General features: G+C 34.9%; 1 protein-coding gene across 4 annotated transcripts in view; it reads left to right on the top strand.

Annotated features, from left to right (window-relative positions):
* The window catches only part of faf (ubiquitin carboxyl-terminal hydrolase-like faf), a 1326265-nt gene that overhangs the window by 988169 nt on the left and 322578 nt on the right, over positions 1-15518 (top strand). For 3 of the 4 annotated variants that reach the window (XM_090382082.1, XM_090382080.1, XM_090382081.1), the window contains one exon: positions 5775-5831. The exons of the other annotated variant lie outside the window; for it this stretch is intronic. In XM_090382082.1, coding sequence (XP_090238208.1) covers positions 5775-5831 — 57 coding nt within the window. The remainder of the gene's footprint in view (positions 1-5774; positions 5832-15518) is intronic. 4 annotated transcript variants of the gene reach the window in all.

The following is a 15518-nucleotide window of genomic DNA, read 5'->3' as shown; positions in this document are numbered from 1 at the left end:
TTCCATGTGTTTCTCTTCTTATCTAACAGTCTTATTCCCAAAATAATTTGTTCCATTCTTCGCTGTGTAGTTCTCAGCTTCTCTTCCATTCTTCGCTGTGTAGTTCTCAGCTTCTCTTCCATTCTTTTGGTGAGTGCCCAAGTTTCACTTCCATAAGTCATGGTGGGGAGTAAACATTGGTTCATTATTTTACGTTTCAGACAAACTGGGATATTGCTCCTCAGTATGTGACTATATTTCCTGAATGCTATCCATCCAAAATTTATTCTTCTCTTGACTTCCAGCCATTTATCATTATTACAGCTAATAACTTGTCCCAGATAAGTATATGACTCCACCTTTTCAGTTACTTCTCCTTCAATCATTATTTCCCTTTCTGTGGCATACTTGTTCATCATTACTTTTGTTTTAGCCATATTCATCTTTAGTCCAAAATCCTTACTAACTGTGCATAACTGATTAAGATTTTCCTCTAATTCTTTGGGATCGTGGTTTATGACCGCAATGTCATCTGCAAATCGTAAATGGTTTAGGTACTCTCCGTTCACATTGACTCCTTTCTGCGACCAGTCTAATCTTCTGAGAGCTTCCTCAAAGGCAGCAGTAAACAGCTTCGGAATATTGTGTCTTCTTGTCAAACCCCTTTCTCGATTTTAAATTTCCTACTCTCTTTGTCTAGTCTAAGAAAGGAGGTAGCATTCTCATATATTTTCTTCAAAATCATAATATGTGGAGTATCTATGCCTCGTCTTTCCAGTGCCCGAAACATTTCCATATGCTGTATGGAGTCAAATGCCTTTTCATAATCCACAAATTCCAGGCATAATGGTGTTTTATATTCATTTGCTTTCTCCATTAGCTGTGATATTATGTGAAAGTGATCCATAGTTGAGAATCCTGTCATAAAGCCAGCTTGCTCTTTTGGTTAATTCTCATCAAGTATTCTTTCTAATCTGTTAGTAATGACCCTTGTGAACAACTTGTAGATGTGAGATAACAAGTAATTGGTCTATAATTTCCAATTTCTGATTTATCTCCTTTCTTATGCAGCAAAACTGTGATTGCATTATTCCACTGCTTAGGCATCACACCTTTTCTAATGCACTTTGTGAAGAGCCTTGCCATTTTTTGTGTTATGTCTCTTCCTCCCAATTTTAACAACTCTATAGTAACTTCATCTTCCCCTGAGGCTTTCTGATTCTTCATTTTCTTCAATGCATGTTCTACCTCATCAGGAAGAATATCGGGTATGTCATATGTGTTGCTAATTTGCAATCCACCTTCCCTACTGCTGGCATCATTCCCTCGCTCCTTGTAAAATTCTCTATAGTAGTCTTCTGCTATTTGAATTATGCCTTGTCTACTGTTTATAAGTACACCATCACTATTCTTCAGTTTCAGTATCGTTTGTCTTTCTGTATTACTGCTCATGGCTGCTCATTTAAATCCTTTGTTTTCCCTTAATGCTTGTTCTACTTTTCTTGTGTTAAATCTTCTTATGTCCTCTCTGAGTCTCTTTCTAATGGCTTTGCATAACTCAGTATACTCAATTTTCTCCCTGTCAGTGTTTATCTTGCTCTTCATTTTTTGCCTTCGGTTCATCATAACAAGTGTTTCTTGACTGATATTTTATTCTTTGGATTTCTTTTTCCCTATAGGTTTCTTGGACTTTATCACTTTCAGAAAGTTGTAATATTCCTCATCAATATCTTGGTCCTGAACAGTCTGCAGAAGCTCAAACTTGTTAAGTTCCAGTACATACTGCTTTTTCTCCTCTTCTGTTATGTCAAAGACCTTTGTATTATTTATTCGAGTCAGTTTTTTCCTTTCCCACATCTATATCAAGTGTACATCTTACCATTCTCTGATCACTTCCAACATTTACCTTATTCAGGACAGTAACATCATTCACAATATATCTTCTGTTAGTGAGGATGAAGTCGATTTCATTAGTTGTTAATCCATTTGGACTCTTCCATGTTCATAACTGACAATCCTTGAGATTCTGCAAATTCCACAAGTCTTTCATTTCTTTCACCAATTCCAAAATTTCCTATAGTTCCCCTTTCTGTGCTGTTTTGCCTTTTTCCAACCTTAGCATTGAAGTCCCCCATAATAATAGTGTAGTGGGTTTTCTGCTCATCTGGAAGACTCAATTTCGGTGTACATTTCTTCAACCTCTTCATCATCATGGCCCAATGTTGGTGCATAAATCATTATAACCTTTAGCTTGTACCTTTTAGAAATCTTGAGTATTAGTCTTGACACCCTTGGTGATGTACTTTTAAATTCCAAAATGTTGTTTTTTAAATCTTTATGGACCAGAAACCCAACTCCACCTTCACTCCTTTCACTGTTTCTTATTGTACAGCAGATTTCCACTTGATAAACTTATAAGTGATTCATTTCTTCTTCTTGTTTCAGCCAAACCGATGATATTCCAATTCACATTTTCTAATTCCTTTTTCAGCTCTAATATCCTGTCTTCACCTATGAGTGACCTTACGTTGTAACAGGCCAAGTTCAGTTTCCGTGCATGCAGCCTGGTCATCCCCAGAGATTCTTAGCACCCTCTGCTTCCACTCTGATCCTCTCTCTGCCATAAGAGGGGGAGTGAAAGCTGCTGGGGACTGAGGGCTGTTTGTTTTGTCGTGCTGTCATTTGCTGGAGGGTTTGGTCTTTTCCTCTTCACGCTGACCAGGCGTCTTGAAGAGAACCACTCAACACGTTTGTTGCCACCTAAGTGACGTAACAGGGCTTACCATCAAGAAGGTGTGCATGAGTGGATTTTAGGGAGGCAGGCCAGCCAGACTTCTCCTAATAGAGAGAGATATTGGATCCATCAGTGTTTTAGTCTGTGCGTGTGTAGTGCAGAATGAAAAGACCTAGAGGATAAACGTATTGTTAGACATGAACTTCTCTGAGCATTGCAGATAGGCTGCTGAGACAGCTCATGGCATTCTGTCAGTATTATCCAGGAATTTTGCAAGTAAGGATAGGGACGTGATTATTCCCATTGTTTAAGGCAATGTTTAGGCTGCATCTTGAATACTGCATACATATGTGGAAGCATTATTGTTGGAAAGATGCAGATCTACTGGATTGGGTACAGAGAAGAACAACAACATTAGTGAGGGGAAGGGTACTCTTTCCAAGAAAGGTTTCAGTGGTGCAAATTGCAACATATGAAAAGTAGATAACTGTTAGGGGATCTGATTAAAGTGTTTAAAGTTTTGAATGGATTGGATAGTAAGCTAAATTTTGATGGCATCCTTACTGCCTCTGAAACAACACACATGGGACAGGGGATAAATTTAAATTGAGGAAGGGTTGTTGCAGGATTGCTGTGTGGAAATTTGCTTTCACCCAGAGGATAGCTGATTATTGAAACAAATTTGAGTCTGTTGTTTGGGAAATGGGTAGTTTGAACAAATGTTAGGAAGAGTTAGACAAATTATTATAGGGAATAGACTGATGTGGGAAGTGCTTTGTTGACTGATTCTGTATAAGCTTATTTCTTTGCATTGTTTTCCACTACTATTAATCTCTTTAAAGAAGAGGTTGGAAGAAATAAGAAAAGCCATATAAGCAATCTTAAGAGTTGCCAGATCGAAAAGTGCAATAAGTTATGACTAGTGAGTGCTACTGATTCATATCCAGTTCATTATACAAAAGGAGTCATATCTTTTCCTTGATGAGTCAATGGATAAACTTACCAAGAACTCCTGGATTTCAAACTTCTAGCCAAAGAAATCCTAAACAGGCCAAGCATCCTGGTAATTCTAGGCATCTTATCATCACTCCTGCAAAGTCTGTTCAAGAAATTTAATCTCTTTGAGAATTAAAGGAAACAAGTGTTTGGTGCAACACACAGATTTCAGTGCTCTTCCTTCTTTCCCCTCTGCCACTACTTGCAATAGGATTTTCAAGATGTAAAAGTTTGAGATTCACTGTAGTTCTTATATCGTGTGTCTTGTTGCTTAATATTCTTAATAGATTTACATTAAGAATATTTATACCTTTGCGTTTGTAATGTACTGTATATGATATATCAATGTGGATTTCTTATTTTGCCGTTTTTATTAAAACTCTTAACATTATTTGTTAATAAACTTAGATCTTTTCAATAATCCAGATTTTACTTAAATGCATACTAGAATGTAAAATTATAGATAAAATAATATAGTTAGTTATTCTCTCAAGACATAAGACATGCACTCTTTCACACCTCAGTTCTGCCATTCTCAAATCATTGCTGGCTAAAGAGAGAGAGATATAGTTTATACTTCATTTGTGTTTATTGACTAGGAGAATGTCATTGTAACATAGGGTGGATGATAGGCACATTTTCTCAGTTCGCCGTCTTGCATAGTTTTTTTTTTTACAATTTTAGAATATATAGTCATAGCATATATGATCATTACATAATGGACATCAAATGTTGTTTTTAAACAATTAATTAAGGAAGCCTAAGTGTATGGATGTTGCATTAATTTCATAATTCAGTAAACCATTACAACAGAGAGAGTGACTTCTAATTTACTTCCTTTTTTTTTTTTTTTTTTTTGTGTCACATTCTCAAAATATTTGTATTAGTCATTGGTTATCATTAAAAAAGAAAGCATACCTCTGTATGCTTTTTAATGGACACAATAATTATTCAAAATTGTTTCAAAATTCGGAAAGCACATGAATGACAAATCAGAACACTTGCTACACTTGTTGAGTTGAAGTTGATATCAGCATATTTTGTTTATGGTTAATAGACCTATTGTTAAAGTGTAATTACAAGCATTAATAATGTAGGGAAAAAAGAAAAAAAAATGTGCAATCATTAAAGTAAAATGTATTATTGTGCAGTAACATAGTGTGCTATTGAATATACTGTGTATCCAGTATTGCTACTATTTGCATATCTCTTTGTTTAATGTTGCAATTTCTTAAGTTTCAGAATTTTATTTATTTTTTATAATTTTGCAATAATGGTTACTTTTTAAAAGCATTGTTTGTATGTTGTCAATTGGCATAACTGAATTTGACCATGCAGTGTTGGCTTCTGCCGCTATCTGTATTGTTGTACTTGAGCTTTGGTCTTACCCTTTTACCTCTTCATAATGGACAAAATACTTTTTTTTTTTTTTTTTCATGCTTTGCAGATATGCCAGATTATACTGATATATCATAATTCATATTTTGTATCTGCTTGCCAGTGACAAAAGTTTTGTTGTGGGGAGCGCTCCTCTTGGCACTGATTTTGGTAGTGTCTGTCACATAGTTCCCCCACATACGGTGCTTAGTTGCCTTTGTACTAATCATCAGATGTCTGTGTAAATTTTAGTTAATTCATAAGAGGGTGATTCCCTAGCACTTTAATAAGAAAGTATATTTGATTTTAGACTCTTTGGAGTCTATAATCAAAATGTTACAGACTCAATATCAATGAGTTTTTATACTTTTAATCATGTTCTGCTTAGCTAATAACCTTAATTTTCCAATCAGAAAATAAGGTTTAACACTTTTACAACCTCCTTTTTGTAACCTTCTTTACTACTGACTGTAAAATACTGATGACCAACTAATGTCCTCAATTGTATTTTCACATTTTCATTAAATAATTCTTCCTAATCTGACCTTTGTCTGTTCTTGATACCTAACCCTGAAAATTCATAGCAACTCAGCCTTTCTTCAGCAGTTTTATGTTTTAATTCTCCATCACTTTCATTTCCTTCTATGTAAACTTTCCATCATTTCCACATACTTTTCTATATATATAGGCCTCCAGAGAATCACTCCATACTCCTGGGTAGGTCTGACAAGCACTCTATACAATGGTATGATAATTTCTTTGTTTTTAGTGAGAATTCTGATTAAAGAAATCCCTTAATATTAACTTAACTAAATTAAAGTTAGACATTTTAGTTCAAGAAATTGTAAATATATTTTATTTACTTGTATTTCTGTATATATTATTTTTTAAAATTTTCCTTAAATTAAGAGGGGGGGGGTACCTCTCTTCTGGCATTAATAAAAAAAAATTCATTAATCACGTGAATTAGTTCTGTTTGTGTGTAATGTAGTTTTTGACTGTAGCTGCAAGAAACTTCAGAATAATAACCCTATGGACATATTTTTGGCTAGTTATTTTTATCACATCAGAGTGACAGTAGGAATACATTACAGTGTTGGTTATGAACGAGCTTTTTTTATACTCTGTTGCATCAAAATCATTTTGATAATATTTTATAGTCTCTCCCCCCCCACCCAAATTATGGTTGCCGATTCTAACAGAACATTATAGTCTTCATGTTTGCTGCACACTTACTCTAAAGCTAACAATTTGTTATGCCTAAGCAAGGACCACTGCCACTGGCTGTCTATTCCATAACATGGCAAAATTCATATGCAATGCATGATATGCTTCATGCTGCTTATGCATCCAAGCACCAGTAACATATAGATTATAAGTTGCATATTTGCTCAAAAAAAGTAGAGACAATATATTTAGTATTCATAATAATATTTGGTGTTCACTGACCGAAAATGATAAATAATAGGACTGCTGCAGTCAAAAACAGTATACTACAATTTTTAAAGAATGATATATCTGCTATCAGTGGCAAATGGTATAATCAGCTGAGGTTTTGGCTGGCACCACTGGATGGTACCCATTTTTGTAATGAAATTTTCCATTCAGTTGATAATAAATAAAAATTATAAACATTAATTGGATGCTAGTATCAAAATGTACTGCTTATAACCAATTAATATTATATCCTTATTATTCATAAAATATAATAAATCTGATAGAAAAAATCGATTAAGCATTTTATATATTGATTTTAATCCACCACTTTAAAAGCTAAGAGTAAAAATGTGTAGGCCATTACTCACATGTTGCTGTAATAATTATCAATATTTTTATATACAAGATCAGTTCAAATTATACGTGTAGTGGCCAGCTTAAATCCACTTCTGAGGTGATGCACTTAGCTCAGTGATCTTGGATGCACTTCTAGAAAGGTGATTTCAGAATCGCCAAATGCTGATTCATCATATTGCTCTTTATTATTTGTATGTTGTCACTCAACATCCTTTCAGGGCTTTCTGATAAATAAAGGCATTGCTGAAGTTAAGCAATTTCCTGATTTGCCAAAAACAAACTGCAATAAGCAACAAAGGCAGTGGCATGTTACCATACTGAAGCCTCCTGCATTCTTTGGAGCTTCGATTTCCTGATATTTAATCTGCCTCATGATGTCATCATACTCCCTCTGTTTATGATTGACTAACTACAGCCTTGATTGAAGAGCTCTTATGAAATTCTTCCAGTCAACTAAGTACAAAGAATTCTACATAGATACCACACACACACACAGAGTGCAAACAATAAGGCAATGATTGTAAGAGACCTGCCTTTGGCAGTAACCCCTCAAGAAGAGTTACTACAACTGAATAACATTCAACAAATCCCTTGCTCATGGAATTGTTTTGTGCATTCCCAGTCTGCAGTGTATATACTTAAGCTAGTGAACCTCAACTTGATCTTACGAAGAAATCCCTACTATATAATTATGTACAAAAAATTGAAACCTTCCACCTGATCCTAGTTGTATTTGCTCATTTGATCCATAGTGGGTCAATCTTTACTTAAGTAAACCATATAAAAAACAATATTAAAATCATCCTGCTGTGCTCAGACTGGACAAGCTCATGCACAGTCGAAATGTTAGCATTCAACATGTCTTTTAAGAGATTGCTACACTGGACCCTCCTTAGACTTTCTGCTCACCTTGTGTAGTAGTTGTAGCAGTTCATTACACTTTCTTATTGGCGGTATCTTTTCCAACAGCAAAATCATAAGCCAAAAATTATCTTTTTAGACGGCATATCACTATGCTAACTTATCCTAGTTCTAATGTACAGTGATCTAAGATAGGATATTTTTAGTTGTGTAATGAAAAGGGTCACAAAATGAAAAATTCTTCTGCTAGATACCAGGTGACAGCATTCTAAAGAATGAACTCACAGACCATACAGCCAAACATTTTGACCATCTACTTCCCTAGTGTTTCCTGGTTGCTTACTATAATTACAAAAAATTCATAAAAGCAGCATGCAGAGCTAACTGATGTGAACTGCAAATTCCTACAGATCCAACATAAACTGCAGCTATGGACATCTGGCTTTGGACAAAATGAGTGAGAAGTGATTCTGGTTTAACACATTTTTTTATAGGATTAATCCACCTTACTGCACCTTTTATCAAACTCAATAATTATGCACATCCTTATCGACAGTTTTGCATTCTAATATTTGAAAGCTACCTTTAGGGCTCTGTCCTTAAACAAAAATTTGTTTTAGAATATCAAAAATAGGCACAATTTGGTCCAGGAGGCTCTTGTGCTTAAAAACACAATAACAAAACTATTACCTGGCACAGACTGAAAATTTTTCAATTGAAAAATATGTTTTGTGGACTTAACAGAGTGTGTCACTGTATGTATCATTTTAAACATAATAAGTTAATTTTTTTTTTTTTTTTTTTTTTAATTTCTCTAAAGGATTAATGATGTTAGGATTTTCAGTGTGGAATTCAGACAGGTCTAAGGTACTGTGGTGATTGTTAAGTCATTACCTATTTTTAAAATTCTGCTGTTGGAATGTAAATCACGAATTGTTATTAAATGGTATCATATTCTCTAAGATGGAAATTGTTTTTTTTAGAGCGTGTGATTCCATTTAACATCCTGCACTGATTTTAATTTGGCTATGTTTTGTTTTGTTTTAGGTAAGTAATAGCTATCTCAGCCATGGGTGCATTAATAATAAAACAAAGACTGCAGCTAAGTATGAAGTAGCAGAGGCAGTGATAAGCAAGGAATTCACCAATGAATTCTTAACCATTCAAGTTGGTCACCAAAAACAGTGTTAAATATCTCTGGCTGATAGAAAGCAAAGGAAAAGGTCATCACTTCTTTGGGCCTAGTGCCAAGCGAATCTTGAGGCCAAGCGATTTTTCTGTGAATGCTCTAGCAAAATAAGTTTTCCATTTTGAATTTATGCACCCTTTAAGTTCATTTCGCTTCTATAATATAGTTAGCATTTTTCTTTCTCCAAGATAAGAAAGAACCTTCCTTCAAAAGGGAAATCACTTGATTTTATTTCATTTATCACACACACCTAATACCTAATTTACGCACTTGTTACTTAGTAGCACTACTTGTGAAATATATTTCACTTGGGACTAAAAGGAGTTCCAAAAGAGAAACTAAAAATGGTTTGAACAAAACATATAATAATGGAGCGAGTTGGCTCTGTTACAGTCTTGTATGACTCACTTGCACACACAAATGTGTCTCGAGTAAAATAAAAAATTAAAATGAGCTCCTTTCAACATTGCTCATTGAGTTGAAAGAATGCTATGCAATACATGTAAAAAGAATAATGAAGAAGAAAGATGGCATTCTCATTCCTACATTATCTGTAATTCTTGCCTTTAATTCTTCTTGAAAACTCAGCTACTCAAATTATGTTGAGAAATGTGGTGGCCTATTTCAAAATGGGCCAGTTGTTTTCTTTTTCATTTTTGAAATAGTTTACTCAACATTGCATATATTTATGAGAGAGCAGTACGGATGTTATAAGAATTTCCCAAGTAAGTGCTCAGTATGGCAAAACTGAACAACAGCCATTGATGACAGGGAAAAGAAGACCCAAAAGACATGCAAACCCTACCGGAATGGACAGTTTTGCTAAGGGTTGTTTAAGACATTTGATTTATATCAAATATTCTTATAATCATTATATATCATTAGATTTACTTCACTTAATTAAAGACAAAAGTTAAATTGTTGCTAGCTGAGTATCACTGTGCAGAAGCACAATAAACAATTTTAACTGGACACGCAGTTCCAGTAGCAGTTGCCAGGAGAAGATATCTGCAAAAAGTACAATTTTTCATCACAAAATCCTCATAATTACTTAGACAAAAAGCGTATCCAAAAACCACAGAAGGATTGGCAAGATGAATCTAAAAGCTGTCATTTCAAAAGTTCAAAGAAGAGTGATGATCCATGGTTTATTGGTTTGTACACTGGTAATGAAAATGGTTAGAGACCAGGTGCAATTCTGTTATTTCACTTTAAAAAATAAAAAGTAATTACCCCAATTCACTGAATGATGAGAATTTTCAGTGACAGGTTAAAACCAGTCATTGTCCAATATTCCAAAAAGAAGACTAATTATCTTTGACAACACACCCTATAATTTGCACTAAATTAATAAGCTTCCAATAGCTACGGTTAATATTATGAAAGGAAGAAAGCTCAAACAAGTTCTAACAAATAGATAAACATAACATACTCACTGATTATTAGTAGCACAGAAAATGAAACAAGTTCAGCTTCAAAAGTTAAACACATGTTAAAAGTTAAACACATAAATGTATATTTATGTGTTTAACTTTTACATATTGCATAAATTTCATAGTACATGTACTCACACCACCACTGTCTTTCCATTACTACTATTTATGAGCACATGCGATTATTATTTGCTGGTTGTAGAACAGATCAGTATCATATATACTTTCCTAAATTGTGGTAAGATATAGGTATTATGAGTAAACACAAAACCCTGCATACAGAGAAATTGTAAGATGACATGAAATTTATGCATGAAAACAACTTAAATATTAGTAGTGGTTATAAGCTTATTGGCCACCGTAATTAAAGTTAATTGTGAAGTTGTATGAAGTTTGGGGGGCTAGTGTGTGTTAGGAGATATGGGGTATTTAGCATTAGTAGAGGCATATGATGCTAGAAAGCAAGCTTATAGAGCATCAGCCAAAAAAAAATCACTTCCTGTTTCACTCATCCATTCACTCCAAAAGTTTGTCCAGTTCTTGAATTTATTTAAGCAATCAACTTCCACAACAGATGGATGTTTGTTCCAGCAATCAACTACCCACTGGCTAAGGCAAATTTCAGCACGTCTTTTTTCAATTTGAATTTATGCATCAACAATGCCTTACACACCTCAATCAGATCACCTCGCAGGTGCATACTCTCCAGATGCTGCGATTTGCAGAACTTAAGCCTTTCTTGGTAAGAATACCCCCTCACCAATCTTGTTGCCCTTCTCTGTACTCATTCTACATCCTTCCTAAAATTAGACCTCCAGACCTGTACGCAATACTCAAAGTGTGGCCTGACAATTTCCTTATACAATGGGATAATCACGTCCTTATACCTACTAGCAAAATTCCTTATTATCATTGACAAGACAAAATTCCTTATTATCATGTGACCTGTTCTGGCAGCCTGTCTGCACTGCTTAGAAAACTTCATATCTGAATCTACAATTATCCTCAGGTCTTTTTCATTTTCCACTACTTGTGGTACCACACAGTTGGTAGATTGCTTTGGGGTTACTGCTTCCCATATGCAGTACCTTGCATTTGTCAATGTTTTCTAGATCCTGTTACAGTAGCATACTGTCATTAACAACCCTGCCATCCTTTGTATCATCTGCAAACTTCAAAATTAAGCCTGATATACCTACATCAGTATCATTGATAAATATAGAAAACAACAATGGATCCAACACTGAACCCTGGGGCAATCCACTAATAACATTATTCCTCTCTGTCTTCTCCCACTCAACCATCCTTTTATCCATTGTAGAAGCTTGCCCTTAATACAGCTCCAATTTGTATAGCAGCTCCATGTGCAACAGTATCAGAAGCCTTCCTGAAATCCAAGTATATGATGTCAAGATTATTTTTTGCATCCAGTTCTCTTGTGACCATATTGTATTATTCAAACAAATTGGTCAGACAAGATTTCCCTGTAACAAACCCACGTTGCATCTGAACTATAACTGCAGTCTTTGCTAAGTGATCCTACACTGCTTCTTTATCCAGCAACTCCATTATTTTCCTCAGAACAGAAGTTAAACTAACAGTTTTATAATTACTCATGTCACCCTTTGGTCCCCTTTTGTGAATTGTTGATACATTTGCACATCTCCAGTCCGTGAAAACATCCCCTGAGTCCAAGGATGCTCTCATAATTAAGGGTTTGCTTACCTCCTTTGCTGCCTTCTTTAATATAACTGGATAGATCCCATCCACCCAAGGTGAATTTCTTATGTTTAACTTCAGCAATTTCTGCTCCTCTTTGCTTTCAGTTATTACAAAATCATTAAGCTTTCTGTTAGAGTTTAATAAGCTTCTGTCCTCCACTTCTGTACAGAATTCCTCATGTGTGAATGTAGATGCAAAATATTCATTCAGTTTATCAGCTACTTGAGCAGGATCATCAATATTCGAACCACGTAAGTTAAGTGGACTGATCTGATTCATACCATACACAACTTGAGCCTTTCATCCCCTTCCTTCTAGAGTTTACATAAGTAAAGAACTCTTTGCTGTTTTTCTTTGCATCCTATGCCAAAGATTTCTCGTAATCTTTGGCAAACTAAACTTTGGTTACTAACCTCTTTGTGGCTTGATTACAGACTAGCTTGTATCTGCCATAGTCTTCTGTGATAATTTATATACATCCCATGCATTTTCTTCTCTGCCACGAGTCTCATTAGTTCATCTAACATCCATTTATATCTAAACCTTGAACAGTATTTCTTAGTTGGTATGAAAAGCCTAGTAGTGTCCAAGGTTAATTCCTTGAATGCTTCCCATTTAGAATTTACTGTTGGTAACATCATCAGTTGGTCCCATTGCATAGAATTTAGAAACTGTCTCAGACCACTGTAGTCAACTTTAAGAAAGCAAAAACCCTTCCATTTACCCCTGATGGTAGTTACATGTTTAAGTAAATCCCACATCAATACACTGTGATCACTGTCACCTATTGGTTCCTTATTTATAGATTCTTAATGCATGAATAATCACTTCTGATAAACAGATCAAGAGTATTATTCCCTCTAGTTGCCTCTCGAACATGTTGCTCTAGAAAACAATTATGCAATAAATCTGCAGAAGTCTTGCTTGTGTGCGAGTGACCACCGCAAGTTCCAGTCAATATCTGAGAAGTAAAAATCCCCCATTATAAGACATTCTGATTTACTGGCCCACTCTGTTTCTCTGTATTGCTGTTCATTGTACTCATCAAAGTCATTATGCCTGTAATACACTCCTACTCTTTTTTTTTTTTTTTTTTTTTGTTTTTTTGTCTGCACTCTCTGAAATCTTGCTAATGCTGCTTAAGGAATTCTTGGGAAGATTTATTCAGAGGCCGTATCGTATTCATCCGGCTACTGGTGTAAACTGGCCCACCTGTTTCCACCAGTTGAAATCTAATGTGTGCAAATCTAAAGCCAAAAATAAGAAATTTGCATGCTATAGAAACCCAAAGAGATTTCACAATCTTTTAGAGAAATCGATTTCAGATTGGATACAAGAATCACTTATAACATCCCGACCACAATTTCAAGAGCAACTTACTAACACATCACTATTCATCCCCCTTGATACAGAATACTCAAATAAAACATAACATAATAGATGAAGAGCCAACCAAGTAAATGGAAACAAAAACAGCATACCAAGCAGAAACATCAGTACTAGAGATTTTTGCAGATAGAAGATAGATAATGGTAAACTATATTTCTCCAGGGGGGGGGGGGCTAAGATAAAATATTTAAGACAGCTTTGGGGAAACAGTCTGAAAGCATATTTCAATTAAAATGCACCAGGATGGGTATTATTTATTTCTAGGTTTAGGCTGTATATGTTGTTTGGACCCCCTTTTTTTCTTTCTTTTTTTTTCTCTCTCTCTTTTTTGTTATATTTGGGATAAAGTTTTTGAATTTGTTATTTTGCTTAATCAAGTGCTTTTTTTCCTCAGTGGGAAGGTTGTTCCTTGTCAATTTAGCCTAAAAGCATCATTAGTGTGCTTCTGAAACAGACAGACCAATTTTATTTTAAGAAAAAACAATCAAATACAGTGGCTGTATGTGATGGTTGCATTTTAATAGGCATGTTTAGCTGTGTCAAACAGCTACCTATATAATAGTAATAGCTGTATAGTGCAAGGAAGTCACAGGCTCTTACTGCACTGGCTGGGGGGGGGACTAGATAAGAAAATATGAATTACCGCCTCCCACTCCACATAAGTTGACCTTTGAATTTATTCGAACTGTCAGCTTCAACCACTTCTGAAGGCAATGTGTTTCAGCAGTCAATGATTTGCAGGCTCAAAGAAAACTTCCTACAATCTAGTCTAAACTTCTTCCACTGTAATATGATTTATGCCCCCTAGTTCTAGAATTCTTTATAACAGTGAAAATTCCATTCATTCATTTTACTAACCCCTCTCAGAGCCTTATAAACTTTAGTTGGGTCTCCCTCTAAGGTGCTTGCTTGCCAAGTTCTGTAGCTCACACAATCGGAGTCTTTCCTCATATGGTTGCCCTTTTGCCAGCAAGGGCAGTTCCTCTTGCAAATAATGACAAAAGAAATAACTTTCAAAAATATTATTTTAAAAAATAATGGGGTGGAAATCAGCAATTTTGTGAAATAGAAGTTTAAGGGAAAGAAGCAAATGCATAATAATAAATTCATTATCAGGAAATTTGTTTAAAAAAAGGAGTAAATTAAATGGGGATGGATATCTGCTGCTTATTATCTGTGAATTTGGCCTTTTGTTGTCCAAGTTCAGATATCATCTAACAACAACACTGCTATTATTTCCATAAATGAAAGGTCAGTGTAACTAATAATACCAGTGGCAGATTCAAATAATTTTAATCTGCCATTAATCCTGCAGTGGTGGTGGTGCCCTAATTGTTTTAAAAATTGTGCTGCACCTAACAAATATAAACTTTCTTTTTAATTTCTTCAAAAGGTTTATGGAATATTTTTAAATTCTGCTTGGATTTACCAATATTTCACATTTTCTTATGGATTACAATATTTCTTATACAGTCAGTTCTGCTATAACTCAAATTTTCAGAACATGAATTTGCTCCAACGCGATTGATATATTAGGGAACAATGCGACTATAACACGATTTTCGTGTTGGCTCATGCGCAATTTTGTCTGCGAGTAACACCAGGTGAGCGTAAAATCCGGCACCAAGCTGAATGTAGAGACCTGCACAGCAATACATACAAGTTTACAAAGCTTTAAAAATGTTAAACATCAAATGTGTGAGAGCTATATTTCTGATTTACTGTAACTGTATTGGTTGGAGACACTGTTGTCATCTGCTGTATTCACAAGGTTTTTTATTCAAACAAAAATTTCATGAGGCAGGATAACATGAGCGGAGGAGCACATTTATGGAGGTCACTACCATAAAACAATAAAAACAATTCCCTGTTTATTGGGTTTTCCTGTTAGTGCAGTCTAATTATAAACACGTAGTAAACTCGACCTTACTGCATTTGCTATAATAGCGATAGCTGGAATTCTGTGGGTTTTCATGTTATGGTGAGATGTATTTCCCTTCCTCTTAAATCATATAGAAAACATAAATAAATTTTCAGAATCTTC

The sequence above is a fragment of the Mastigoproctus giganteus genome, chromosome 9 (assembly GCF_048544385.1).
Source record: "Mastigoproctus giganteus isolate SK-2022 chromosome 9, ASM4854438v1, whole genome shotgun sequence".
Lineage (NCBI taxonomy): Eukaryota > Metazoa > Arthropoda > Arachnida > Uropygi > Thelyphonidae > Mastigoproctus > Mastigoproctus giganteus.
This window is presented reverse-complemented; position numbering and strand designations above follow the sequence as displayed.